Source organism: Bombina bombina, chromosome 2 (genome assembly GCF_027579735.1).
Source record: "Bombina bombina isolate aBomBom1 chromosome 2, aBomBom1.pri, whole genome shotgun sequence".
In the NCBI taxonomy this organism is placed as follows: domain Eukaryota; kingdom Metazoa; phylum Chordata; class Amphibia; order Anura; family Bombinatoridae; genus Bombina; species Bombina bombina.
Genome location: NC_069500.1, coordinates 320,859,366 through 320,886,486, shown reverse-complemented (window position 1 = coordinate 320,886,486; position 27,121 = coordinate 320,859,366). Strand labels below are relative to the sequence as shown.

At 41.6% G+C, this 27,121-nt stretch overlaps 1 protein-coding gene across 2 annotated transcripts in view; it reads right to left on the bottom strand.

The window, feature by feature from the left end:
* Positions 1-1,728: 1,728 nt before the first annotated feature.
* Positions 1,729-27,121, bottom strand: part of CCDC117 (coiled-coil domain containing 117) — an 80,817-nt gene continuing 55,424 nt past the window's right edge. Inside the window, exons 5-6 of one of the 2 annotated variants that reach the window (XM_053701667.1) lie at positions 26,715-26,870; positions 1,729-2,377 (exon numbers count right to left, since the gene is read on the bottom strand). In XM_053701667.1, coding sequence (XP_053557642.1) covers positions 2,149-2,377; positions 26,715-26,870 — 385 coding nt within the window. In that variant the 3' untranslated portion in view covers positions 1,729-2,148. The remainder of the gene's footprint in view (positions 2,378-26,714; positions 26,871-27,121) is intronic. The other variant, XM_053701668.1, reaches the window with a different exon arrangement.

Here is a 27,121-nt window from a genome sequence, read left to right as displayed (position 1 = left end):
TCTTCATCTGATGAATCATCTTGGGCAACTTTACTATTTGTGGCAATACTGTCCTTACTTTGTTTGGACGCTATGGCACAATTATCACACAATTTGGAAGGGGGAGACACACTGGCTTCCATACATACAGAACATAGCTTATCTGAAGGTACAGACATGTTAAACAGGCTTAAACTTGTCAAAAAAGCACAAAAACCGTTTTAAATTAAAAATGTTACTGTCTCTTTAAATTTTAAACAGGGCACACTTTATTACTGAATATGTGAAAAACAATGAAGGAATTGTAAAAAGTTTACCAAATTTTCACCACAGTGTCTTAAAGCATTCAAAGCATTGCACCCCAAATTTCAGAGCTTTAACCCTTAAAATGAAGAAACCGGAGCCGGTTACAGTTTTAACCCCTCTACAGTCCCAGCTACAGCCTTTGCTGCGACTTTACCAAACCCAGGGGGGAATACGATACCAAATGAAGCCTTCTAGGAACCTTTTCAACTATTTTCAGATCCACACACATGCAGCTGCATGTCCTGCTCTCAAAAGTAACTGTGCAGTAATGGCGCGAAAATGAGGCTCAGCCTACTACAGTGAAGGCCCTTCCTGACTGAAAAGGTGTCTAAACCAGTGCCTGACGTTAAAAAACGTTCCCCAAAGTTTATAAGTGTGAAAATCAACCTCAATCTGTATAAAATGCCCAAATAAAGCAATCGATCTTGCCCATAAAGTGTCTACCAGCTTTATAGCCCATATTAAGCCCTTTATTCTGCTTGAGACTAAGAAAATGGCTTACCGGTCCCCATGAGGGGAAATGACAGCCTTCCAGCATTACACAGTCTTGTTAGAAATATGGCTAGTCATACCTTAAGCAGAAAAGTCTGCTAACTGTTTCCCCCAACTGAAGTTACTTTATCTCAACAGTCCTATGTGGAAACAGCAAACTATTTTAGTTACTGCTGCTAAAATCATATTCCTCTCACAAACAGAAGTCTTCATCTTTTTCTGTTTCAGAGTAAATAGTACATACCAGCACTATTTTAAAATAAACTCTTGATAGTAGAATAAAAAACTACAACTAAACACCACATACTCTTAACCATCTCCATGGAGATGTTGCCTGTGCAACGGCAAAGAGAATGACTGGGGTGGGCGGAGCCTAGGAGGGACTATATGGACAGCTTTTGCTGTACTCTTTGCCATTTCCTGTTGGGGAAGAGATATTCCCACAAGTTATGGATGACGCCGTGGACCGGACACACCAATGTTGGAGAAATAGCTCCCATGCTGTTTACTGTGTACTCTAAAGAAAATTTCACCATTTTTTTAAATTAAGGATTTAAAGGGATATTGAACCCAAAATGTTTCATGATTCAGATAGAGTACTGATTTTCAAACCTGACCTCAGGCCTCCCCATCAGGCCAGGTTTTCAGAATTACCTTGGATGAGAGCAGGTAAAATAACCATGTTTACCAACCAGCTGATTATTTCACCTGTGCTCCAGTTCAGATATCTAGATAAATGTGGCCTGAGGACAGGTTTGAAAACTAGTGGGAGAGCATGCAAATGTAGCCACCAATCAGCAAGCGCTACCCAGTGTGCTGAACCAAAAATGGCCAGCTTACAATCCTGCTTTTTTTTTTAAATTACCAAGAGAATGAAGAAAATTGATAATAGGAGTAAATTAGAAAATTGCATGTTTTAAAATAAAAAAAAAAACACACACACAACCACCATTACAAGTCTGTAACAAAACTTTATTTGAAACAAGTCCCGCACCAATTGACCTATTTTTGGAAGATTGGAGGTGAATAGTGTACCCAAGCTAACAATTTGGCAAAATAAATAGCATCAGTTTGGTCAATGGTTTGAAATCCAGAAGGGCAGTGTAATTATAACAAAACCTTTACCTTGCCTGAATAATTTCTAATTTGCACAATAAAAACCTATGGAGAAAATATATACAAAAAAAAAAAATTTCAAAATGACAAATCCATTTAAAATAATGAACAATTTAACTTCACAAGAAGCAAAATAAATATTTCAGTGGATATTCCAAAGACACTGAAATTTTAAGATTTTGTTAACATGAGAGCCAATTTGGTTTTTGTATCCACTTTGTTTTTAATTTATAAAAAAAAAATTAAATAAAAGTTTTAATGTTCCATTTCTTCGTCTTCTCTTGACCACATTGCCTCATCATTACTACTCGTCTCATTCTCTCTAAAGGCCTCAGCCTTTTGGATGAAGACAGATTCTGATCCTTTGGAAATATCTTTACGTGCTTCAGTATCTTTTTTGCACTTTCTAGAAGCTGCTTGCAATCTGTCAATAAGAGATTTTGGCTGAGGCTTCCAGAGGACAAGCTCCATTGATGGACGATTCCTGCACAGGAGAATAAAAATAAATAAAAGAAACTGCTTTATATATAGATCTTGCATTCTCCTGCGAGTTGTTGATTTCTAGAAAGCCTAATTTCTTCTTAAAGAGAGTCTACATTGCAGTTATGCTTACTTCAACTGCTCATTTGTAAAAAAAAAAAAAAAAAAAAAAATTTTACACACATACATACATATATATATATATATATATACACTCACACAAATTCAAAATAAGGTGCACTCCATCAAATGTAATCTAATTGCCGTGGTGCTGCATGCAAAGTAAATACAAATTCCAATTCTCACTCCATACGAGTAAAATAATGCTGCACTCACCGGTCTTGCAGTAAAAAGTTCATTTATTACACACAAATGACGATATCCATAACACAATTACCCCCAGACGTTTCGGTGCGCCTCTGGCACCTTTCTCAATGGGTATGCATCCAAATCTCCAGCAAACAATCTAACTACCCGCCACCCCTATCCCCCTATTTAAACCCTTAACGTGCGCTTAGCTTCCGGTATTACCAGACCGGTGCGGATAAGCTACGTCACTACCGCCGACCAAGGTATGCAAGGAGAACAGCCGCATGGCTAATTTGCATAACCCCACCTCCTATGACGAGTAAACACCTCATCGTTACGGCTTAAAGTAGTGAACATGTAGCGCCGCAAAAGGCTGGCAATAACTGATAACACCACCAGAGGTAAACAAACCTCATATACAGTGAAAAAATATAAAGTTTAACCCCTTAAGGACCAGCGACGTACCCTGTATGTCACTGGCCTTTTTTTGGGACTTGATTGTTTTATAGCACGGTCTTGCCACCAGCGTCGAGACTGCTCTATTCCACAAAGCCTGCTGGAGGGAGGGCATTAATAGTGTGTTCTTGCTAGACTTGTGCTATTATGTCCTGAAAAAACCCTTAACGACCAGTGACATACAGGGTACATTGTGGTCATTAAGGGTTTAAAAAAAAACGGCTAAACTTAACACTAACTAGGTATGATACTGAGATAGCATGTATGAACATCCATGGTATTGTCATCACATATTCCTATTTATATGAATTTAATCAACAATTAGGGTAAATACAACCCCCAAATATATTCAGAAGAATATGGTAGACTGATAGGTTTTGATGTGCTCAATGGAAACTGACAAACCTATTACCCAAATTCCAGATGTCAAAATGGCAAAAAATAGCAGCCAAAGAAAACAAATCCCTCTTTATGTCTCTTAAGGTATGGTAGAGCATAATTTATTAGCAACACACTCACGCCAGTGTCCTTGTTCTCATATATAGTGCAACCCTCATACATATACACACACACACACACAAATATATATATATATATACACACACACAAAAAGAAAATGTATGCTTAACTGAATTTGTTTCTTTTTAGACATCCTTACTTACGCCTCCTGGTCAGCAGGAGGAGGCAAAGAGCACCACAGCAGAGCTGTATAAATAGCTCCTCCCTTCCCTCCCACTTCAGTCATTCGACCAAAGTTAGGAAGAGAAAGGAAAAGCCAAGGTGCAGAGGTGCCTGAAGTTTAAACAAAAATATTAATAATCCTGTCTTATAGAACAGGGCAGGCCGTGGACTCATGTCTAAAAAGAAACAAATGTATCAGGTAAGCATAAATTTTCTTTTCTTTTTAAAGACACGATGAGAGTCCACGGATTTCAACCTTACTTGTGGGATACAATACCAAAGATATAGTACACGGATGAAAAGGAAGGGACAAGACAGGGAACCTAAACGGAAGGCATCACTGCTTGAAGAACCTTTCTCCCAAAAACAGCCTCCGCTGAGGCAAAGGTATCAAATTCGTAAAATTTAGAAAAAGTGTGAAGAGAAGACCAAGTTGCAGCCTTGCAAATCTGTCCAACAGAAGAATCATTTTTGAATGCCCATGAGAAAGCCACAGTCCTAGTGAAAGGAGCAGTAATTTCGTTCAGGAGGATGCTGTCCAGCAGTCTCATATGCAAAATGGATGATACTTTTCACCCAAAAAGAGAGAGGTAGCCGTAGCTTTCTTACCCCTACGTTTCCCTGAAAAAAAAAAACAAAAAAACGACGAAGACGATTGTCGCAAATCCTTAGTCGCTTGTAAGTAAAACTAAGCACGAACTACGTCTAAATTATGTAACAGACGTTCCTTCTTAGAAGAAGGATTAGGACACAAGGAAAGAACAAACTCCTGATTGTTTGAAACAACTTTAGGAAGAAAACCAGGTTTTGTACATAACACCACCTTATCCGAATGAAAAATAAGATGAGGAGAATCATATCATAATGTCGAAAGTTAAAATACTCTTCGAGCAGAAGAAATAGCAAATAGAAATAAGACTTTCCAAAATAATAACTTAATATCTACGGAAAGCATAGGTTCAAACGGAACCCCTTGAAGAACTCTAACAACTAAATTTAAACTCCAAGGAGGAGCAATTGGTCTAAATACAGGCCTGATTCTAGTCAGAGCCTGACAAAAAGATAATACATCTGGAACATCTGCCAGACTCTTGTGTAACAAAATAGAGTAGGCAGAAATCTGTCCCTTTAAAGAACTTGCCGATAACCCCTTCTTTGAGAAAAGACAAACTCGTGGGAATCCTAACCCTACTCCATGGGTAGCCCTTGAATTCACACCAATAATGAAATTTACGCCATATCTTATGCTAAATTTTCCTAGTAACAGGCTTACGTGCCTGAATTAACGTATCTATGACCGAAACAGAAAAACCTCGCCTGGACAAGATCAAGCGTCCGCTGCAGAGAAACTAGATTCGGGTGATGGAAGGGACCCTGAATGAGAAGGTCCTTCCTCAAAGGAAGTTTCCACGGGGGCCGAGATGACATGTCCACCAGATCGGCATACCAAACCCTGCGAGGCCACGCCGGGGCAATGAGAATCACAGATGCTCTCTCCTGTTTGATTCAAGCAATCACCCGAAGAAGGAGAGAAAACGGAGGGAAAATATATGCTAGACTGAAAACCCAAGAAACTGCCAAGACATCTATCAGTTCGGCCTGGGGATCCCTGGACCTGTACACGTATCTCGGAAGCTTGGCATTCTGACAAAATGTCATAATGTCCAACTCCGGCCGACCACATCTGATAATTAGGCTTGAAATATTTCCGGATGGAGCTCTCACTCTCCCGGAGAAAAAGTCTGCCTGTTCAGAAAATCTGCCTCCCAGTTTTCCACCCCTGGGATGTAAATCGTCGACAGATGGCAAGAGTGAGCTTCCACCCACTGAATTATTTTGGCTACCTCTATCATCGCTAAATAACTCCTTGTTCCTCCCTGATGATTGACGTAAGCCACTGTCGTTATGTTGTCCGACTAGAATATGATAAATCAGGCAGAGGCCAACTGAGACCAGGCCTGAAGCGCATTGAATATCGCCCTCAACTCTAGAATGTTGATAGGAAGAAGAGATTCTATTTGAGTCCACACTCCCTGAGCTCTTAAGGAGTTCCAGACTGCTCCCCATCCCAACAGGCTGGCATCAGTTGTCACAATCACCCATGCAGGTCTGCGAAAGCATGTCCCCTGGAATAGATGATCCAGCGACAACCACCATAGAAGAGTACCTTGTCTCCTGATCTAGGGTTATTCAAGGAGACAAATCTGTATAAGCTCCATTCCATTGCTTGAGCATGCTCAGCTGCAGAGGTCTGAGAAGAAAGAGTGCAAACAGCATGATGTACATTGCCGCCACCATCAATCCGATTACCTCCATGCACAGAGCCACTGACGGCCGAGGTTGGACTGAAGGGCTCGATATGTATTCAGAATTTTTAATTTCCTGACCTGAGTCGATTAAAGTTCCCAGAAAGGGTACCCCAGTCTGAGGAATTAAACTCTTTCCCAGATTTACCTTCCACCCGTGATTTCTTAGGAAGGCTAGAACAATCTCGGTATGAGACCTTGCTAGTTGATAAGAGGACACCCGAATCAGAATGTCGTCCAGGTAAGGCGCCATCACAATGCCCCGTGGTCTTAGAACTGCCAGTAGAGACCCCAGAACCCCTGTAAGAAGTCTAGGTGCCGTGGCCAGACCGAAAGGGAGAGCTACAAACTGAAAATGTTTGTCCAGAAAGGCAAACCTCAGGAACTTGTGATGATCTCTGTAGATAGGCACATTAAGATAAGCATCCTTTAGATCCACTATTGTCATACATTGACCCTCCTGGATCAATGTAAGAATGGTACGAATAGTTTTCATCTTGAAAGATGGAACTTCTGAGAAACTTGATTGGACTCTTTGAAGTACTGTATAAAATAAGTCTGAAAGTTCACTCCTTTTTGGGGACTACAAACAGGTTTGAAGAAAACCCCTGTCCCAGTACCCATATGGGAACGGGACAAATTACTCCCATGGAAGAGAGCTCTTTTACACAAAGGAAGAACGCCTCTTGATCAAATCTCAAAAGGAGATTATCTCCATCAAGCCAGTTTCCAACAATAACCTCTTGTAATGGATCGTCAGAAATTTTTTTTAGACTGAATATCAAGGCTCTAACCAAAAGGCTCAGAGAGCTATGACAGAGAAATCTGAAAACTACGCTCCCCTTTGAAAACCTCTAGGCAAGAATTTGAAATAAAGGAATTAGCCTAATATCCCATCCTGGATCATATCCAGGGGAGCTTCTGACTTAATATCAGACAACGCATCAAACCAAAATGCTGCCGCACTAAGACGGTATTGGAGTACACAGTTGGATGCCATTGTCAGCCCTGGTGTACATCCTCCATACAACCCTTGAAAAACTCTAAGGAAAAAGTAGTCCTTTTAGCTAAGCTGGAACTACTCCGTTCACCCTAGGAAACCTCTGCCCAAACTCCTTAGCCAAGTCGGTTATGGGAAACCACTCTGGAAGTATAGGGAATGCGGTCTTCATCACTCCCTATACCTCACTGGACGCACTAGGAAAGATTACCAGGATAGTGCAAGAGTTGAAAATAATTCCTCTAGTAAGGTTAGGTTCCACGTGGTTCAAACATAGAAAAGGGAGCACAGAACACTGCATGTGCGCCCTAAAAATCTGTGAACACTATAAGTTTATGTAATTTTTTAATAAAAATCACCACAAAAAAAAAAAAAGTAACTTCTTAGGTCTGTGTCAGAAATATACCAATTAGCTTGTTAACCGCTGTCAATGTACATTAAAGTAAACCCGTCTTGTGCAACAATTCCTACAAAAATTGCAAGGAACCGCAGAGCACAGCATGTGGGCCAGAAAATATATATATTTATTTTTTATTTGGAATCCTATATGAAAAAACTGCGGCATGTATCGACCAGTGTCAACTGACTCCTAAACACCATTGAGATGGAGTATTTATCATAAAAATTGACACATGAAAGATGTTACTATCTCATTAAAATTTAAAGTAACTAACTTTTGTGTGCTTCTGTTCCATCCTAAGACACAAAGGATGAACTGAACAAAACAACAGAAATGATCCTAATAAAATAACAAACAACAAGAAGTGTTACTGTGTTTTTAAATTTTAAAAGAAGCTGCTTATTTATGTTGTGAAAAAACACAATCCAATTAGAAATTCACCATTGCTGTTAATATACATCATTAAGATGAAAAAAAAGCTATGTTATGTGCAACAACTCCATATGAAATTTGCCAGGAACCGCAGAGCAATGCATGGAGCTACAAAAACACTTGGGACACTATAGGAGAAATAGTGGCATGTCAAGAGACCCCTAAGAGCAATCTTCAGAAGGAGAATATGTGAGAAAAGGTGACCCATAAAAAGTGTTACGGTTTCTTTAAAAGTTAAAGGAACAAAATCTTTTGTGCATGCTTGTAATATCCTAAGACACCAAGGATGAACCAAACAAAAAACAGCTGAATGATTATGATAAAAACTGTACCTTCAAATTTTAAAAAGCACCATAATTCTTTATTCGTGTGCTTTACTCTGAAAATGCAAACTGACCACTTATGCGTACATGTGTTGACATAACCAGTAAACAAACAGTTTCAGTGCATACTGAACCTCAGCTATTGTACTGAGGTGTCTATGTGTTATCTTTGTGTGTTAGAAGGCTGGCGTTCTAATACTGAGCAATCTAAAGTGCAATACAAACTCTGCCCTCCGGATTTTTTGTAATGGAGGGTGAGCGCAATTAATACAGACACGATAGAGCTCCGCCCCTCGTGGGCGTGCCAGCACTCCATTCTCCTGCACTCTTCTGAGATGAAGGAAGAACCCAAAAACGGCGGGAAGACAACTCTGCCTATCGTGGGCGTCACTAACTTAAGCTCCTGGTCGCCATTAAGATCTTATAGATCTGACACCGGGAGACATAAGCCCTGAGCAAAAAGATTAGCGGAGTATGCTACAGCATTTCCGGAAGCTCTATTACCCATAATAGCGGTTCACAACACTGCCCCACTGAAATAACATCTCCATTGGTGAATAAAGTTTCTCATGTGTGTTCTCAGAGAAACGCCACATAACTTCCATAAGCCCCAGTGTCTGCAAACACGATGTGCTGCTTTTTGAGAGCCGAGTGTTCTTTGAACAACGAGGGAAATCCTGACTACAAGAGACATATCCCCACTATCCGATAGATAAGTGCACAGCTGTTTCTGAGGTAGCGTGTCCCAGAAAAAATAAAGGACTGCACTTACCTCTATGCTGAGCGACAGCATGTCAGTTCCCACAGGTTCAAGAGGTCTTCTCCCTCCTGCAGTTCTGTGGACACATACAGGGCCTTAAATAATATCTGCTAAGACCATCATCTGAAGGGCAGCACTCAGTATGGGAGGCGCAGTGAGACTTATGTCCCACCAGTTCCCATTGCATTAAAGCCACCTGTAGCTCTACTCTAGAGGCTGACAAGGAATAGGGCTACACCCTATAATAAAATAGCACTCACTGGTACCATTTTAAAAATAATAAACTCTTGATTGAAGAATCTAAACTAACACCTCACTTTACCTCTTCCTATCACTAACACAGGCAAAGAGAATGACTGGAGTGGGAGGAAAGGGAGGAGCTATTTATACAGTTCTGCTGTGGTGCTCTTTGTCTCCTCCTGCTGACCAGGAGGCGTAATCCCACAAGGATGAAATCCGTGGACTCATCGTGTCTAAAAAGAAATTTGGTTTAGCACACCTTACAAAAAGTTTACACACACATCTTTGGGAGTGCAGCCAATATGACCCAGTAATTACACAAACAAAAAGGTATCGGCGCACATCCATTTTCAAAAGCACAACATTTTTTTGAACTGCTGCAAAAAATTGCCTGCAAACATCAAGGAACAACTACTCTTTTTAAATAAAATTGGGATCTTAGTTACACAATAAGGCCATATTTTGCTTAGCCAGTCACCACTTACAAGGTGCCCCAATATAGACTGGTCCTAACACTACAGTCCTATGCCTCAGAGGGCTGAATCATTCCTGCTTTTACTCTTCATAATAGAATGAGACTCCCCGGCTTAAAGGGACACTGAACCCACATTTCTTTTGTGATTCAGATAGAGCAAGCGATTAAGCAATTTTCTAATTTACTCCTATTGTCAATTTTTTTTCGTTCTCTTGCTATCTTTATTTGAAAAAAGCCATCTAGGATTTTTTTGGTTTAGTACTCTGGACAGCACTTTGATTGGTGGATGAATTTATCCACCAATCAGCAGCAACCACCCAGGTTGTTCACCAAAAATGGGCCGGCATCTAAACTTACATGTTGCATTTCAAATAAAGATACCAAGAGAATGAAGAAAATTTGATAATAGGAGTAAATTAGAAAGTTGCTTAAAATTTCATGCTCTATCTGAATCACGAAAGAAAACATTTGGGTTCAGTGTCCCTTTAATATTCACAATTCTATTATACTGTCATGAGCACACCTGAGCTTGGGTGGGGTGCTTTAACCCGCTAAGCAAAATATGGCCATATTGTGTGACTAAGAGCCCAGTTTTATTTAAAAAGGAAATTTATGCTTACCTGATAAATTTATTTCTTTTACGATATGACGAGTCCACGGATTTCATCCTTAAGGGATTACGCCTCCTGGTCAGCAGGAGGCGGCAAAGAGCACCATAGCATAGCTGTATATATAGCTCCTCCCTTCCCTCCCACTCCAGTCATTAGACCGAAGTTAGGAAGAGAAAGGAAAAGCCAAAAGGTGACTGTAGTTTAACAAAAATAAATACCTGTCTTATAAATGACAGGGTGGGCCGTGGACTCGTCATATCGTAAAATAAATAAATCAGGTAAATAAATTTCCTTTTCTTTTACAAGATATGACGAGTCCACAGATTTCATCCTTATGGGATACAATACCAAAGCTATAGGACACGGATGAAAGGGAGGAACAAGACAGGAACCTAAACGGAAGGCACCACTGCTTGAAGAACCTTTCTGCCAAAAACAGCCTCAGACGAGGCAAAAGTGTCAAATTTGTAAAAAGTGTGAAGAGACGACCAAGTTGCAGCCTTGCAAATCTGTTCAACAGAAGCATCATTTTTAAATGCCCATGGGGAAGCCACAGCCCTAGTAGAATGAGCCGTAATTCCTTCAGGAGGCTGCTGTCCAGCAGTCTTGTATGCCAATCGGATGATATTCCTCAGCCAAAAAGAAAGAGGTAGCCATAGCTTTCTGACCCCTACGCTTTCCAGAAGAGACAACAAATAATGAAGATGATAGACTAAATTCCTTAGTCGCCTGCAAGTAAAACTTCAGGGCACGGACCACATCCAAGTTATGTAATAGACGCTACTTCTTAGAAGAAGGATTAGGACACAAGGAAGGAACAACAATTTCCTGATTAATATTCTTATTAGAAACAACCTTAGGAAGGAAACCAGGTTTGGTACGTAAGACCACCTTATCAGAATGGAAAAAAAGATAAGGAGAATCACATTGTAAAGCAGAAAGCTCAGAAACTCTGAGCAGAAGAAATAGCAACCAAAAATAAAACTTTCCAAGATAATAACTTAATATCTATGGAATGCATGGGTTCAAAAGGAACCCCTTGTAGAACATTAAGAACTAAATTCAAACTCCAAGGAGGAGCAATTGGTCTAAACACAGGCCTGATTCTAGTCAGAGCCTGAAAAAAAGACTGAACATCTGCCAGACGCTTGTGTAGCAAAATAGACAAAGCAGAAATCTGTCCCTTTAAGGAACTTGCTGACAACCTTTTCTCCAATCCTTCTTGAAGAAAAGATAAAATCCTGGAAATCCGAACCTTACTCCATGGAGTAACCCTTGGATTTGCACCAATAAAGATATTTACGCCATATCTTATGGTAAATCTTTCTAGTAACAGGCTTACGTGCCTGAATCAAGGTGTCAATGACAGCATCAGAAAACCCTCCCTTAGATAAAATTAAGCGTTCAATCTCCAAGCAGTCAGCTGTAGAGAAATCAGATTTGGATGATGGAAGGGACCCTGAATTAGAAGGTCCTGCCTCAATGGAAGCCTCCACGGTGGCAGAGAGCACATGTCCACCAGATCAGCATACCAAGTCCTACGAGGCCACGCAAGAGCGATGAGAATCACTGAAGCCCTCTCCTGTTTGATCCGAGCGATCACTCGGGGCAGGAGAGCAAACGGTGGAAACACATAAGCTAGGTTGAACAACCAAGGCACTGCTAAGGCATCTATCAGTTCGGCCTGAGGATCCCTGGACCTGGATCCGTATCTCGGGAGCTTCGCATTCTGATGAGACGCCATAAGATCCAGCTCCGGTCTGCCCCACCTGAGAATAAGGGTGGTAAAGACCTCCAGATAGAGTTCCCATTCCCGCGGATGAAACGTCTGTCTGCTCAGAAAATCCGCCTTCCAGTTGTCCACTCCTGGGATGTAGATTGCTGACACATAACAAGAGTGAGCCTCTGCCCACCGAATTATCTTGGATAATTCTGCCATCGCTAAGGAACTCCTTGTTCCTCCCTGATGATTGATGTAAGCCACAGTCATGATGTTGTCCGACTGAAATCGGAAAAACTTGGCCGAAGCCAACTGAGGCCAAGCCTGAAGCGCATTGAATATTGCTCTCAACTCCAGAATATTGATTGGAAGTAGAGACTCTGACCGAGTCCACACACCCTGAGTCTTCAGGGAATTCCAGACTGCACCCCATCCTAGTAGACTGGCGTCTGTTGTCACTATCACCCAGGAGGGTCTGCGGAAGCACGTCCCTTGGGACAGATGATCCGGCGACAACCACCAAAGAAGAGAGTCTCTTGTCTCCTGATCTATCTGAGGAGACAAACTCGCATAATCTCCATTCCACTACCTGAGCATGCTCAGTTGTAGCGGTCTGAGATGAAAACGAGCAAACTGAATGATGTCCATTGCCGCCACCATCAATCCAATTACCTCCATGCACTGAGCCACTAATCGCAGAGGATTGTACTGAAGGGCTCGGCATGTATTCAGAATCTTTAATTTTCTGACCAGGAGGCGTAATCCCATAAGGATGAAATACGTGGACTCGTCATATCTTGTAAAAGAAAAGAATAGTTGTTCCTTGATGTTGTTTGCAGGCAATTTTTTGCAGCAGTTCAAAACATGTTGTGCTTTTGAAAATTGATGTGCGCCAATACCTTTTTGTTTGTGTAATTACTGGGTCATATTGACAGCACTCCCAAAGATGTATATATAAACTTTTTGTAAGGTGTGCTAAACCAAATTTTCCATTTGTATTAAAACATAATCAGGGAGAGTGACCATCTCCCATTGGTTAAAGCACCCCACCCAAGCTCAGGTGTGCTCATGAGAAAGTTGTGAATATTAAGCCAGGGAGTCTCATTCTATTATGAAGAGTAAAAGCTGGAATAATTCAGCCCTCTGAGGCATAGGACTGTAGTGTTAGGACCAGTCTATATTGGGGCACCTTGTAAGTGGTGACTGGCTAAGCAAAATATGGCCATATTGTGCGACTAAGATCCCAATTTTATTTAAAAAGAATAGTTGTTCGCAGGCAATTTTTTGCAGCAGTTAAAAAAAAAAATGTTGTGCGCCAATACTATATGAAAGTCAGTCTCTCATTATTAATTATATAAACCTGTCAAGAGACTATAAATTTCATTACAAAATAAAAGCACATAATAATATTAGGATCTACTCCTTTTTTTTTTTTATTCTTTATTTATAAAGTGCCAACAGATTCTGCAACGCTGCCAAGGATAAAATTACAACAGAGAAAATAAAAAAAAATACAATAAAAGACAAAATTTTACAGACAAATACAGAGGGAATTGAGGGCCCTATTCCCGTGGGAACCTACAATCTAGATGGGTAGGGGGATAGGAAACAGGAGGTGGGGGACTGCAAATGTGAGAATGGTATTAGTGAGGAGATAGATGAGGCAACTGTTAGTTAAGTGAAGTTCATTTGTTAATGAGCTTCCCTGAACAAAGATGTCTTTAGGGAACGTTTAAAGGAGAGGTTAGGTGAAAGTCTGACAGCTTGAGGAAGTAGGTTCCAGAGGGTAGAGAAGAGAAGTAGGTTTGCTTACCCGAGTGAAGGGCAGAAATATAAGAGTAAAGAATGAACTTCTAGTGCATGAAATCAGGTTCAGAGTGGGATTTTCTCCAGGCACGTTCAGAAGTGCGGAGGCATTTTTGTAGGTGGCATTTTTGCTGGGAGTGCCAGGGCAAGAGCCGAAGACGTGGTTCTTTGCAAAGTTGGGGCGGAGCAAGAGAGAGTGTCAAGTGCAGAGGAGAGAGTGTGTTATAGTGGGTTATAGCAAGGGCAGGATATTGTGGAAGTGTGGGGGATGTGTATTTGATTAAGGTTGGAGAGTTGGGGAGGGTCCACAGTGTGCAGATATGTACAGGTGCGGGGGGAGAAGTAGGTTTAGCCTGTATATTAAGATTAAAGGTATGCAGATAGTGGTCTGAGATGGGAAATGGGCAACAGGCAACATCAGAGAGAGCAGAGATAGGAGAATACCAGATCAATAGTGTCCATCGCGGTGGGTAGGGAATAGGGTGGATTCTTAGAGGCCGAAGGAGTGAGTGAGAGAAGTTTAGAGGCAGCCGGGGCAGATGGGTTGTCATCCCCCCCAACACAAGAATGCTCATCAAATAAGAATAACTCATCAAATATAGGTAGCCTGTGTTGGTCCTCTACAACAACAAAGATTTATTAAATTTTATCCACCCTTACTAAGGAAACATTATGAATATGGGAACATCCGATTTATAAAAATAAAAAAACTCATCTATCTCCACAATTCCTTCCCCACTATCACCTATTACCACAAATGCAATTTTTCACAAAAAAAACTATTTATGCTTACCTGATAAATGTATTTCTCTTGTAGTGTATCCAGTCCACGGATCATCCATTACTTGTGGGATATTCTCCTTCCCAACAGGAAGTTGCAAGAGGATCACCCACAGCAGAGCTGCTATATAGCTCCTCCCCTAACTGTCATATCCAGTCATTCGACCGAAAACAGAGAAAGGAGAAACCATAGGGTGCAGTGGTGACTGTAGTTTAATTAAAATTTAGACCTGCCTTAAAAGGACAGGGCGGGCCGTGGACTGGATACACTACAAGAGAAATAAATTTATCAGATAAGCATAAATGTTTTCTCTTGTTAAGTGTATCCAGTCCACGGATCATCCATTACTTGTGGGATACCAATACCAAAGCTAAAGTACACGGATGATGGGAGGGACAAGGCAGGATTAAGCGGAAGGAACCACTGCCTGAAGAACCTCTCCCCCAAACACAGCCTCCGAAGAAGCAAAAGTATCAAATTTGGAAAATTTTGAAAAAGTGCGAAGCAAAGACCAAGTCGCAGCCTTGCAAATCTGTTCAACAGAGGCCTCATTTTTGAAGGCCCAGGTGGAAGCCACAGCTCTAGTAGAATGAGCTGTAATCCTTTCAGGGGGCTGCTGTCCAGCAGTCTCATAGGCTAGGCTTATTAAGCTCCAAAGCCAAAAGGAAAGAGGTTGCCGAAGCTTTTTGACCTCTCCTCTGTCCAGAGTAAACGACAAACAGGAAAGATGTTTGACGAAAATCCTTAGTAGCTTGTAAGTAAAACTTCAAGGCACGGACTACGTCCAGATTATGTAAGAGATGTTCCTTCTTTGAAGAAGGATTAGGGCACAATGATGGAACAACAATCTCTCGATTGATATTCTTGTTAGAAACCACCTTAGGTAAAAACCCAGGTTTGGTACGCAGAACTACCTTATCTGCATGAAAAATCAGATAGGGAGAATCACATTGTAAGGCAGATAGCTCAGAGACTCTCCGAGCCGAGGAAATAGCCATCAAAAACAGAAATTTCCAAGATAAAAGTTTAATATCAATGGAATGAAGGGGTTCAAACGGAACTCCTTGAAAAACCTTAAGAACCAAGTTTAAGCTCCACGGGGTAGCAACAGGTTTAAACACAGGCTTAAATCTAACCAAAGCCTGGCAAAATGCCTGGACGACTGGAATCTCTGCCAGACGCTTGTGCAAAAGAATAGACAGAGCAGAAATCTGTCCCTTTCGTGCCTGTATTAAAGTATCAATGACTGACTCTGAGAAGCCACGCCTTGATAAAATCAAGCGTTCAATCTCCATGCAGTCAGTCTCAGAGAAATTAGATTTGGATGATTGAAAGGACCTTTTATCAGAAGGTCCTGTCTTAGAGGCAGAGTCCATGGTGGAAAGGATGACATGTCCACTAGGTCTGCATGGCCACGCAGGTGCTATGAGAATCACCGATGCTCTCTCCTATTTGATTTTGGCAATCAGTCGAGGGAGCAGAGGAAACGGTGGAAACACATAAGCCAGGTTGAAGAACCAAGGCGCTGCTAGCGCATCTATCAGCGTCGCTTCTGGGTCCCTGGACCTGGATCCGTAACAAGGAAGATTGGCGTTCTGGCGAGACGCCATGAGATCCAACTCTGGTTTGCCCCAACGATGAATCAACTGAGCAAACACCTCTGGATGGAGTTCCCACTCCCCCGGATGGAAAGTCTGACGACTTAGAAAATCCGCCTCCCAGTTCTCCACGCCTGGGATATGGATTGCTGACAGTTGGCAAGAGTGGTACTCTGCCCAGCGAATTATTTTTGAGACTTCTAACATCGCTCGGGAACTCCCGATTCCCCCTTGATGGTTGATGTAAGCCACAGTCGTGATGTTGTCCGACTGAAATCTGATGAACCTCAGTGTTGCTAACTGAGGCCAAGCCAGAAGAGCATTGAATATCGCTCTTAACTCCAGAATATTTATTGGAAGGAGTTTCTTCTCCTGAGTCCACAATCCCTGTGCCTTCAGGGAATTCCAGACTGCACCCCAACCTAGAAGGCTGGCATCTGTTGTTACAATTGTCCAATCTGGCCTGCGAAAGGTCATACCCTTGGACAGGTGTACCCGAGACAACCACCAGAGAAGAGAATCTCTGGTCTCTTGATCCAGATTTAGCAGAGGGGACAAATCTGTGTAATCCCCATTCCACTGACTCAGCATGCATAATTGCAGCGGTCTGAGATGAAGGCGCGCAAATGGCACTATGTCCATTGCCGCTACCATTAAGCCGATTACCTCCATACACTGAGCTACCGAAGGGCGCGGAGTGGAGTGAAGAACACGGCAAGCATTTAGAAGTTTGGATAACCTGGACTCCGTCAGGTAAATTTTCATTTCTACAGAATCTATAAGAGTCCCTAAGAAGGAGACTCTTGTGAGTGGGGATAGAGAACTCTATCGGTATGTGAAGGTAGGCATCCTTTAAGTCCACTGTGGTCATGTACTGACCTTCTTGGATCATGGGTAGGATGGTCCGAATAATTTCCATTTTGAAAGATGGAACTCTGAGGAATTTGTTTAAGATCTTTAGATCCAAAATTGGTCTGAAGGTTCCCTCTTTTTTGGGAACCACAGATTTGAATAAAAACCCTGTCCTTGTTCTGTCCGCGGAACTGGATGGATCACTCCCATAACTAGGAGGTCTTGCACACAGCGTAGGAATGCCTCTTTCTTTATCTGATTTGCAGATAGCCTTGAAAGATGAAATCTCCCTTGTGGAGGGGAAGCTTTGAAGTCCAGAAGATATCCCTGAGATATGATCTCCAACGCCCAGGGATCCTGAACATCTCTTGCCCACGCCTGGGCGAAGAGAGAAAGTCTGCCCCCTACTAGATCCGTCGCCGGATAGGGGGCCGTTCCTTCATGCTGTCTTAGAGGCAGCAGCAGGCTTTCTGGCCTGCTTGCCTTTGTTCCAGGACTGGTTAGGTTTCCAGGCCTGCTTAGATTGAGCAAAAGTTCCCTCTTGTTTTGAAGCGGAGGAAGTTGATTCTGTACCTGCCTTGAAATTTCGAAAGGCACGAAAATTAGACTGTTTGGCCTTTGCTTTGGCCCTGTCCTGAGGAAGGGTGTGACCATTACCTCCAGTAATGTCAGCAATAATTTCCTTCAAACCAGGCCCGAATAAGGTCTGCCCCTTGAAAGGAATGTTGAGTAATTTAGACTTCGAAGTCACGTCAGCTGACCAAGATTTAAGCCATAGCGCCCTACGCGCTTGGATGGCGAATCCGGAATTCTTAGCCGTTAGTTCAGTCAAATGAACAATGGCATCAGAAACAAATGAGTTAGCTAGTCAATAATTTCAGTCAATGGAGCTGCCGCGGCCGTGACAGGCGCAATGCATGCAATGGGCTGTAAAATAAAACCTTGTTGAATAAACATTTTCTTAAGGTAACCCTCCAATTTTTTATCCATTGGATCTAAAAAAGCACAACGGTCCTCAACCGGGATAATAGTACGCTTTGCTAAAGTAGAAACTGCTCCTTCCACCTTAGGGACCGTCTGCCATGAGTCCCGTGTAGTGGCGTCTATTGGAAACATTTTTCTAAATATAGGAGGTGGGGAAAAAGGCACCCCCGGTCTATCCCACTCCTTGCTAATAATTTCTGTAAGCCTTTTAGGAATAGGAAAAACATCAGTACACACCGGTACCGCATAGTATTTATCCAGCCTACACAATTTCTCTGGTACTGCAACTGTGTTACAGTCATTCAGAGCAGCTAATACCTCCCCAAGCAACACACGGAGGTTCTCAAGCTTACATTTAAAATTAGAAATCTCTGAATCAGGTTTCCCCGAATCAGAGATGTCACCCACAGACTGAAGCTCTCCGTCCTCATGATCTGCATATTGTGACGCAGTATCAGACATGGCCCTTACAGCATCTGCGCGCTCTGTATTTCTCCTAACCCCAGAGCAAATCGCGCTTGCCTCTTAATTCAGGCAACCTGGATAATACCTCTGACAGGGTATTATTCATGATTGCAGCCATGTCCTGCAAGGTAATCGCTATGGGCGTCCCTGATGTAATTGGCGCCATATTAGCATGCATCCCCTGAGCGGGAGGAGAAAAGGGTCTGACACGTGGGGAGAGTTAGTCGGCATAACTTCCCCCTCGTCAGAATCTTCTGGTGATATTTCTTTTATAGTTAAAGACTGATCTTTACTGTTTAAGGTGAAATCAATACATTTAGTACACATTCTCCTATGGGGCTCCACCATGGCTTTCAAACATAATGAACAAGTAGTTTCCTCTGTGTCAGACATGTTTAAACAGACTAGCAAGCTTGGAAAACACTTTAAACAAGTTTACAAGCAATATAAAAAACGTTACTGCACCTTTAAGAAACACAAATTTTGTCAAAATTTGAAATAACAGTGAAAAAAGGCAGTTACACTAACAAAATTTTTACAGTGTATGTAACAAGTTAGCAGAGCATTGCACCCACTTGCAAATGGATGATTAACCCCTTAATACCCAAAACTTTACAATAAAAGACCAAAACGTTTTTTTTTTTTTCAAACAGTCAGAACAACTGCCACAGGTCTACTGTGGGTTTTTACCTCCCTCAAAAACGACTTTGAAGCCTTTTGAGCCCTTCAGAGATGTCCTGGATCATGCAGAGGGAAGCTGAATGTCTGTCAGTATTTTTATCTGCACAGAAAAGAACTAAAAACGGCCCCTCCCACTCATATTACAACAGTGGAAAGCCTAAGGAAACTGTTACTAGGCAAAATTCAAGCCAGCCATGTGGAAAAAAACTAGGCCCCAATAAGTTTTATCACCAAATACATATAAAAACGATTAAACATGCCAGCAAACGTTTTATATTACATTTTTATAAGAGTATGTATCTCTATTAATAAGCCTGATACCAGTCGCTATCACTGTATTTAAGGCTTTACTTACATTAGTTCGGTATCAGCAGCATTTTCTAGCAAATTCCATCCCTAGAAAAATATTAACTGCACATACCTTATTGCAGGAAAACCTGCACGCCATTCCCTCTCTGAAGTTACCTCACTCCTCAGAATATGTGAGAACAGCCATGGATCTTAGTTACTTCTGCTAAGATCATAGAAAACGCAGGCAGATTCTTCTTCTAAATACTGCCTGAGATAAACAGTACACTCCGGCACCATTTAAAAATAAACTTTTGATTGAAGAATAAACTAAGTATAAAACACCACACTCCTCTTACGACCTCCATCTTGGTTGAGGCTTGCAAGAGAATGACTGGATATGACAGTTAGGGGAGGAGCTATAGCAGCTTTGCTTTGGGTGATCCTCTTGCAACTTCCTGTTGGGAAGGAGAATATCCGACAAGTAATGGATGATCCGTGGTCTGGATACACTTAAGAGAAACAAGAAGCGCATGTAGCTACACCTAGTTCAATACACTCTATGATCCCATTTTATGCAGTATTATCCAATGGTAAATTACGCTCCAGATTAGACCTATTAAACCTCAGCATACAAAACTTTGATCACTGGTATAAATACAATTACATCATCTTATTACTTTCCACTTAGATAAAACAAATATAAAGTAGAAAATATAACCAAAAGTATTTTAACTAACACTTATAAAATTATTTTAACAACACCACTCACAAAAACTTTCCACATATACTTTGAAATGGGAAGAGAAACTTCACTTTAAAAACTCACAGAAAAAGAATGGCTCACAATATTCCGCCATATGAATTATTCTTCAACAATGAGATTCCGGGAAACCAACATGAAGCTACTCAGTAGATAGTACTACACCCCACATAGACTAGCACAAATATTCCCTACATCCTCAGCTCTATGCTGGAGAGAATGCGGAAAATTGGGCTCAGTGCTTCATATATGGTGGAGTTGTCCAGAAATAATAGGATATTAGTCAATTATAACTAGAGAAATATCTAAAGCACTGCAATTTGAAATCCCATTGGACCCGATAATTTGCCCATTCATCAAAACTACCAAACTGAAATGGAGTCTATCTAAATTATTAGATTTAATGCTAAATTGTGGAAAAATAAGACAGTCCCCTCAGTAATTGATTGGATCTCACATGTCTAACTATAACACTTGAAAAACAAAATTTATGCTTACCTGATAAATTTATTTCTCTTGTGGTGTATCCAGTCCACGGATTCATCCATTACTTGTGGGATATTCTACTTCCCAACAGGAAGCTGCAATAGGATCACCCACAGCAGAGCTGTCTATATAGCTCCTCCCCTGACACCCCCAGTCATTCGACCGAAGACAAGCAAGAGAAAGCAGAAACTATAGGGTGCAGTGGTGACTAGTTTAGAAATAAAAAACACCTGCCTTAAAATGACAGGGCGGGCCGTGGACTGGATACACCACAAGAGAAATAAATTTATCAGGTAAACAAATTTTGTTTTCTCTTGTAAGGTGTATCCAGTCCACGGATTCATCCATTACTTGTGGGATACCAATACCAAAGCTATAGGACACGGATGATGGGAGGGACAAAGCAGGCGCTTAAACGGAAGGCACCACTGCCTGTAAGACCTTTCTCCCAAAAATAGCCTCCGAAGCAAAAGTATCAAATTTGTAGAATTTAGAAAAAGTATGAAGCGAAGACCAAGTCGACGCCTTACAAATCTGTTCAACAGAAGCCTCATTCTTAAAAGCCCATGTGGAAGCTACCGCTCTAGTGGAATGAGCTGTAATTCTTTCAGGAGGCTGCTGGCCAGCAGTCTCATAAGCTAAGCGTATTATACTTCTTAGCCAAAAAGAAAGACGTTGCCAAAGTCTTTTGGCCTCTCCTCTGTCCAAAGTAGACCACAAACAAAGCAGATGTTTGACGAAAATCCTTCGTAGCTTGTAAATAAAAATTTTAAAGCACGAACCACATCAAGATTGTGTAATAGTCGTTCCTTCTTTGAAAAAGGATTAGGACATAGTGAAGGAACAACAATCTCCTGATTGATATTTTTATAAGATACCACCTTAGGAAGAAAACCAGGTTTGGTACGTAACACTACCTTATCTGCATGGCAAATGAGATTAGGGAAATCACTCCGAAACTCTTCGAGCCGAGGAGATAGCTACTAAAAACAGAACTTTCCAAGACAAAAGTTTAATATCTATGGAATGCAGAGGTTCAAACGGAACCCCTTGCAGAACCTTAAGAACTAAATTTAAACTCTGTGGCGGAGCAACAGGTTTAAACACAGGCTTGATTCTAACTAAAGCCTGACAAAACGCCTGAACATCTGGATAAAGGTGTCAATGACCTACTCAGAGAAACCACGCTTTGATAAAATCAAGCGTTCAATCTCCAAACAGTCAGACGCAGAGAAATTAGATTTGGATGGTTGAACGGACCCTGAAGTAGAAGGTCCTTCCTCAGCGGCAGAATCCATGGTGGAAGGGATGACATGTCCACCAGATCTGCATACTAAGTCCTGCGTGGCCACGCAGGTGCTATCAAAATCACTGAAGCTCTCTCCTGCTTGATCTTGGCAATCAGACGAGGGAGCAGAGGAAACGGTGGAAACACATAAGCCAGGTTGAAGGACCAAGGCGCTGCTAGAGCATCTATCAGCGCTGCCTTGGGATCCCTGGACCTGGATCCGTAACAAGGAAGCTTGGCGTTCCGACGAGACGCCATGAGATCCAGTTCTGGTTTGCCCCAAAGTTGAATCAACTGTGCAAATACCTCCGGAGTTCCCACTCCCCCGGATGAAAAGTCTGCCGACTTAGAAAATCCGCCTCCCGGTTCTCTACTCCTGGGATATGGATAGCTGATAGATGGCAAGAGTGAACCTCTGCCCATAGAATTATTTTTGAAACCTCCAACATTGCTAGGGAACTCCTTGTTCCCCCTTGATGGTTGATGTAGGCTACAGTCGTGATATTGTCCGACTGAAATCTGATGAATCTGACCGCAGCAAGCTGAGGCCAAGCTTGAAGAGCATTGAATATCGCTCTTAGTTCTAGAATGTTTATCGGAAGGAGTGTCTCCTCCCGAGTCCACGAGCCCCGAGCCTTCAGGGAGTTCCAGACTGCACCCCAGAAGGCTGGCATCTGTCGTTACTACTGTCCAATCTGGCCTGCGGAAGGTCATACGCTTGGACAGAAGGACCCGAGATAGCCACCAGAGAAGAGAATCCCTGGTCTCTTGATCCAGATTTAGTAGAGGGGACAAATCTGTGTAATCCCCATTCCACTGACTGAGCATGCAAAGTTGCAGCGGTCTGAGATGTAGGCGGGCAAACGGCACTATGTCCATGCCGCTACCATTAAGCCGATTACTTCCATACACTGAGCCACTGAAGGGCGAGAAGTAGAATAAAGAACACGGCAGGAATTTAGAAGTTTTGACAACCTGGCCTCTGTCAGGTAAATCTTCATTTCTACAGAATCTATCAGAGTTCCTAGGAAGGAAACTCTTGTGAGAGGGGATAGAGAACTCTTTTCTTCGTTCACCTTCCACCCATGAGACCTCAGGAATGCCAGAACAATGTCCGTATGGGACCTGGTGATTTGAAAATTCGACGCCTGTATCAGAATGTCGTCTAGGTAAGGGGCTACTGCTATACCCCGCGGCCTTAGGACCGCTAAGAGTGACCCTAGAACTTTCGTAAAGATTCTTGGTGCCGTAGCTAACCCAAAGGGAAGAGCCACAAACTGGTAATGCCTGTCTAGGAAGGCAAACCTGAGAAACCGATGATGATCTCTGTGTATCGGAATGTGCAGATAAGCATCCTTTAAGTCCACGGTAGTCATATATTGACCCTACTGGATCAAAGGTAGGATGGTTCGAATAGTCTCCATCTTGAAGGATGGGACCCTGAGAAATTTGTTTAGGATCTTGAGATCTAAGATTGGTCTGAAAGTTCCCTCTTTCTTGGGAACTACAAACAGATTTGATTAGAAGCCGTGCCCCTGTTCCTCCTTTGGAACTGGGTGGATCACTCCCATAACTAGGAGGTCTTGAACACAATGTAAGAATGCCTCTCTTTATCTGGTTTGCAGATAATTGTGAGAGATGAAATCTCCCTTTTGGGGAAGAAGCTTTGAAATACAGAAGATATCCCTGGGACACAATTTCTAACGCCCAGGGATCCTGGACATCTCTTGCCCAAGCCTGGGCAAAGAGAGAAAGTTTGCCCCCTACTAGATCCGTTTCCGGATCGGGGGCTGATCCTTCATGCTGTTTTAGAGGCAGCAGCAGGGTTTTTGGCCTGCTTTCCTTTGTTCCAAGCCTGGTTAGGTCTCCAGACCGGCTTGGACTGGGCAAAATTTCCCTCTTGTTTTGTATCAGAGGAAGTTGAAGCTGCGCCACTCTTGAAGTTTTGAACGAAAATTAGTCTGTTTGGTCCTTAATTTGTTGGACCTATCCTGAGGAAGGGCGTGACCTTTTCCTCTAGTAATATCAGAAATGATTTTCTTCAGTCCAGGCCCGAATAAGGTCTGCCCCTTGAAGGGAATGTTGAGAAGCTTAGACTTTGAAGTAACGTCAGCTGACCAGGATTTGACCCATAGCGCCCTACGCGCCTGAATAGCAAAACCTGAGTTCTTAGCCGTTAGCTTGGTTAAATGAACAACGGCGTCAGAAACAAATTAATTGGCTAGCTTAAGAGCTTTAAGCTTATCAAGGATATCATCCAACGGGGTTTCTACCTGTAGAGCCTCTTCTAGAGACTGAAACCAGAAGGCCGCAGCAGCAGTGACTGGGGCAATGCATGCAAGGGGCTGGAGAATAAAACCTTGTTGAATAAAAATTTTCTTATGGTAACCCTCTAATTTTTTGTCCATTGGATCCAGAAAAGCACAACTGTCCTCGACAGGGACAGTAGTACGCTTCGCTAGGGTAGGGACTGCTCCCTCCACCTTAGGGACCGTTTGCCACAAGTCCCGTGTAGCGGCATCTATAGGAAACATCTTTTTAAAAACAGGAGGGGGAGAGAATGGTACACCTAGTCTATCCCATTCCTTAGTAATAATTTCTGAAAACCTCTTAGGGATTGGAAAAACATCAGTGTAAACAGGCACTGCATAGTATTTATCCAATTTACACAATTTCTCTGGGACTACAATGGCGTCACAGTCATCCAGAGTTGCTAAAACCTCCCTGAGCAACACACGGAGGTGTTCAAGCTTAAATTTAAATGTAGACATATCAGAATCAGGTTGAAGAGTCTTCCCTGAATCAGAAAAATCACCCACAGATAGAAGCTCTCCTGGTTCGGCTTCTGCACATTGTGAGGGTATATCAAAGCTACTAAAGCGTTAAGAGAGCTCTGTATTTGTTCTAGCCCCAGAACTGTCTCGCTTTCCTTGTAACCCTGAAAGTTTGGACAATACCGCTGTAAGGGTATGATTCATAACTGCCGCCATGTTTTGTAAAGTATACGCAATGGGCGCGCTAGATGTACTTGGCGTCCCCTGAGCGGGAGTTATAGGTTCTGACACGTGGGGAGAGTTAGTCGGCATAACTTCCCCCTTGTCTATTTCCTCTGGTGATAAATCTTTTAAAGCCAAAATATGGTCTTTAAAATTTATAGTAAGATCAATGCATTTGGTACACATTCTAAGAAGGGGGTTCCACAATGGCTTCTAAACATAATGAACAAGGAGTTTCCTCTATGTCAGACATGTTTAACAGACTAGTAATGAGACCAGCAAGCTTGGAAAACACTTTTAATAAATGTGAAAAAGCAGAATATAAAAAACGGTACTGTGCATTTAAGGGAAACAAACAAACACAAACTGCAAAACAGTGAAAAGAAAGCAGTAAACTCTATGAAATGTTTACAGTGTGTATAATAGACTAAAATAGCATTGCACCCACTTGCAAATGGATGATTAACCCCTCAGGCTCAAAAACGAAGCAGAAAAACGGTAAAACCGTTATAAACAGTCACAAGCAAACTGCCACAGCTCTACTGTGGCTCCTACCTGCCCATAAAACGACTTTTGTAGGCACAAAAACCCTTTACAGGAGGTCCTATATGTCAGGGGACTCCTTCAGGGAAGCTGGATGTCTCAGAATGTAAAAACGACGCAATTAGAGCGCGAAAATAGGCCCCTCCCACCATGCACTCAAAGTGAAAGGGCCATAAATAACTACTCCTAGGAGAAAACTAAGCCCCAAATAAAGATTTATCACCCTCCGTAAAAAACGTTTTTTATATATCATGCAAACGTTTTACATACTAAGTAATAAGAGCAAGTAACATGAATATTACCCTTTACTGCAAGCATGATCCCAGTTGTTTGTTAAATCACTGTAATCAGGCTTACCTTAAATATATCAGGCACTGTCAGCATTTTCTAGACCATATATCTCTAGAAAAAAATATACTGAACATACCTCAGAGCAGTTAATTCTGCAGGCCATTCCCCCAGCTGAAGTTTTCCCCATACTCTTCAGTTATGTGTGAGAACGGCAGTGGACCTTAGTTACAACCTGCTAAGATCATCAAAAACCTCAGGCAAAACTCTTCTTCTAATTTCTGCCTGAGGTAAATCAGTACAACGCCGGTACCGTTTAAAAATAAACTTTTGATTGAAGATAAACTACACTAATTCACCACATATCTCTTGATACTTCCTTTCTTGTCGAGAGCTGCAAGAGAATGACTGGGGGTGGCAGTTAGGGGAGGAGCTATATAGACAGCTCTGCTGTGGGTGATACTCTTGCAGCTTCCTGTTGGGAAGGAGAATATCCCACAATTAATGGATGAATCCGTGGACTGGATACACCTTACAAGAGAAAACACCATTACTTATCAAATGGATGACTCTCTCTGTTAAGTTCCTATGGGAGGAATATAGATACTCTAGAGACAGATAATAACGATATTCAAATGTGCTGCTTACCTATATATTTTTTCTTTTGACACTGTTGAGACACTATATCAATATTTGAATGTATTAAACACTGTTTTGCACGTTATTTTATATTGTACCTTTGAAGTTGTATCAATAAAATTCTTTGGAAAAAAAAAAAGCACAAAATTTGGAATGCCTGATAAACTTACATAGAATCCACAATTTTCTTAGTAAAACATTCTTCAAATCCATTCTTCAGACTTTCTTTTAGCAGATCAGACATTATAAGCTTAGGAAAATTACCAACTGCACATTTTTCCTTTATATCTTCATCAGCAACAATTAACCTGCAAAACAAGAGATTTCTTTTGAGAGACAAAAGAAGCAAAATTATGTCAGTATATGGCCGGATTATAATACAATATATTTAATAATTCTTTAAAATAAACCCCCATTAAAAATGCATATACCAAGACAATAAAATTAATGTAAATTCCTAAATTCTTTTTATTAGTTAAAATTTATAGACACATTGAATTATATTTATAGAAAGCCAGACCTAAACCAAACTATACACGTTTAACTATTATAATATGCTATGCAAAGATCATAAAAT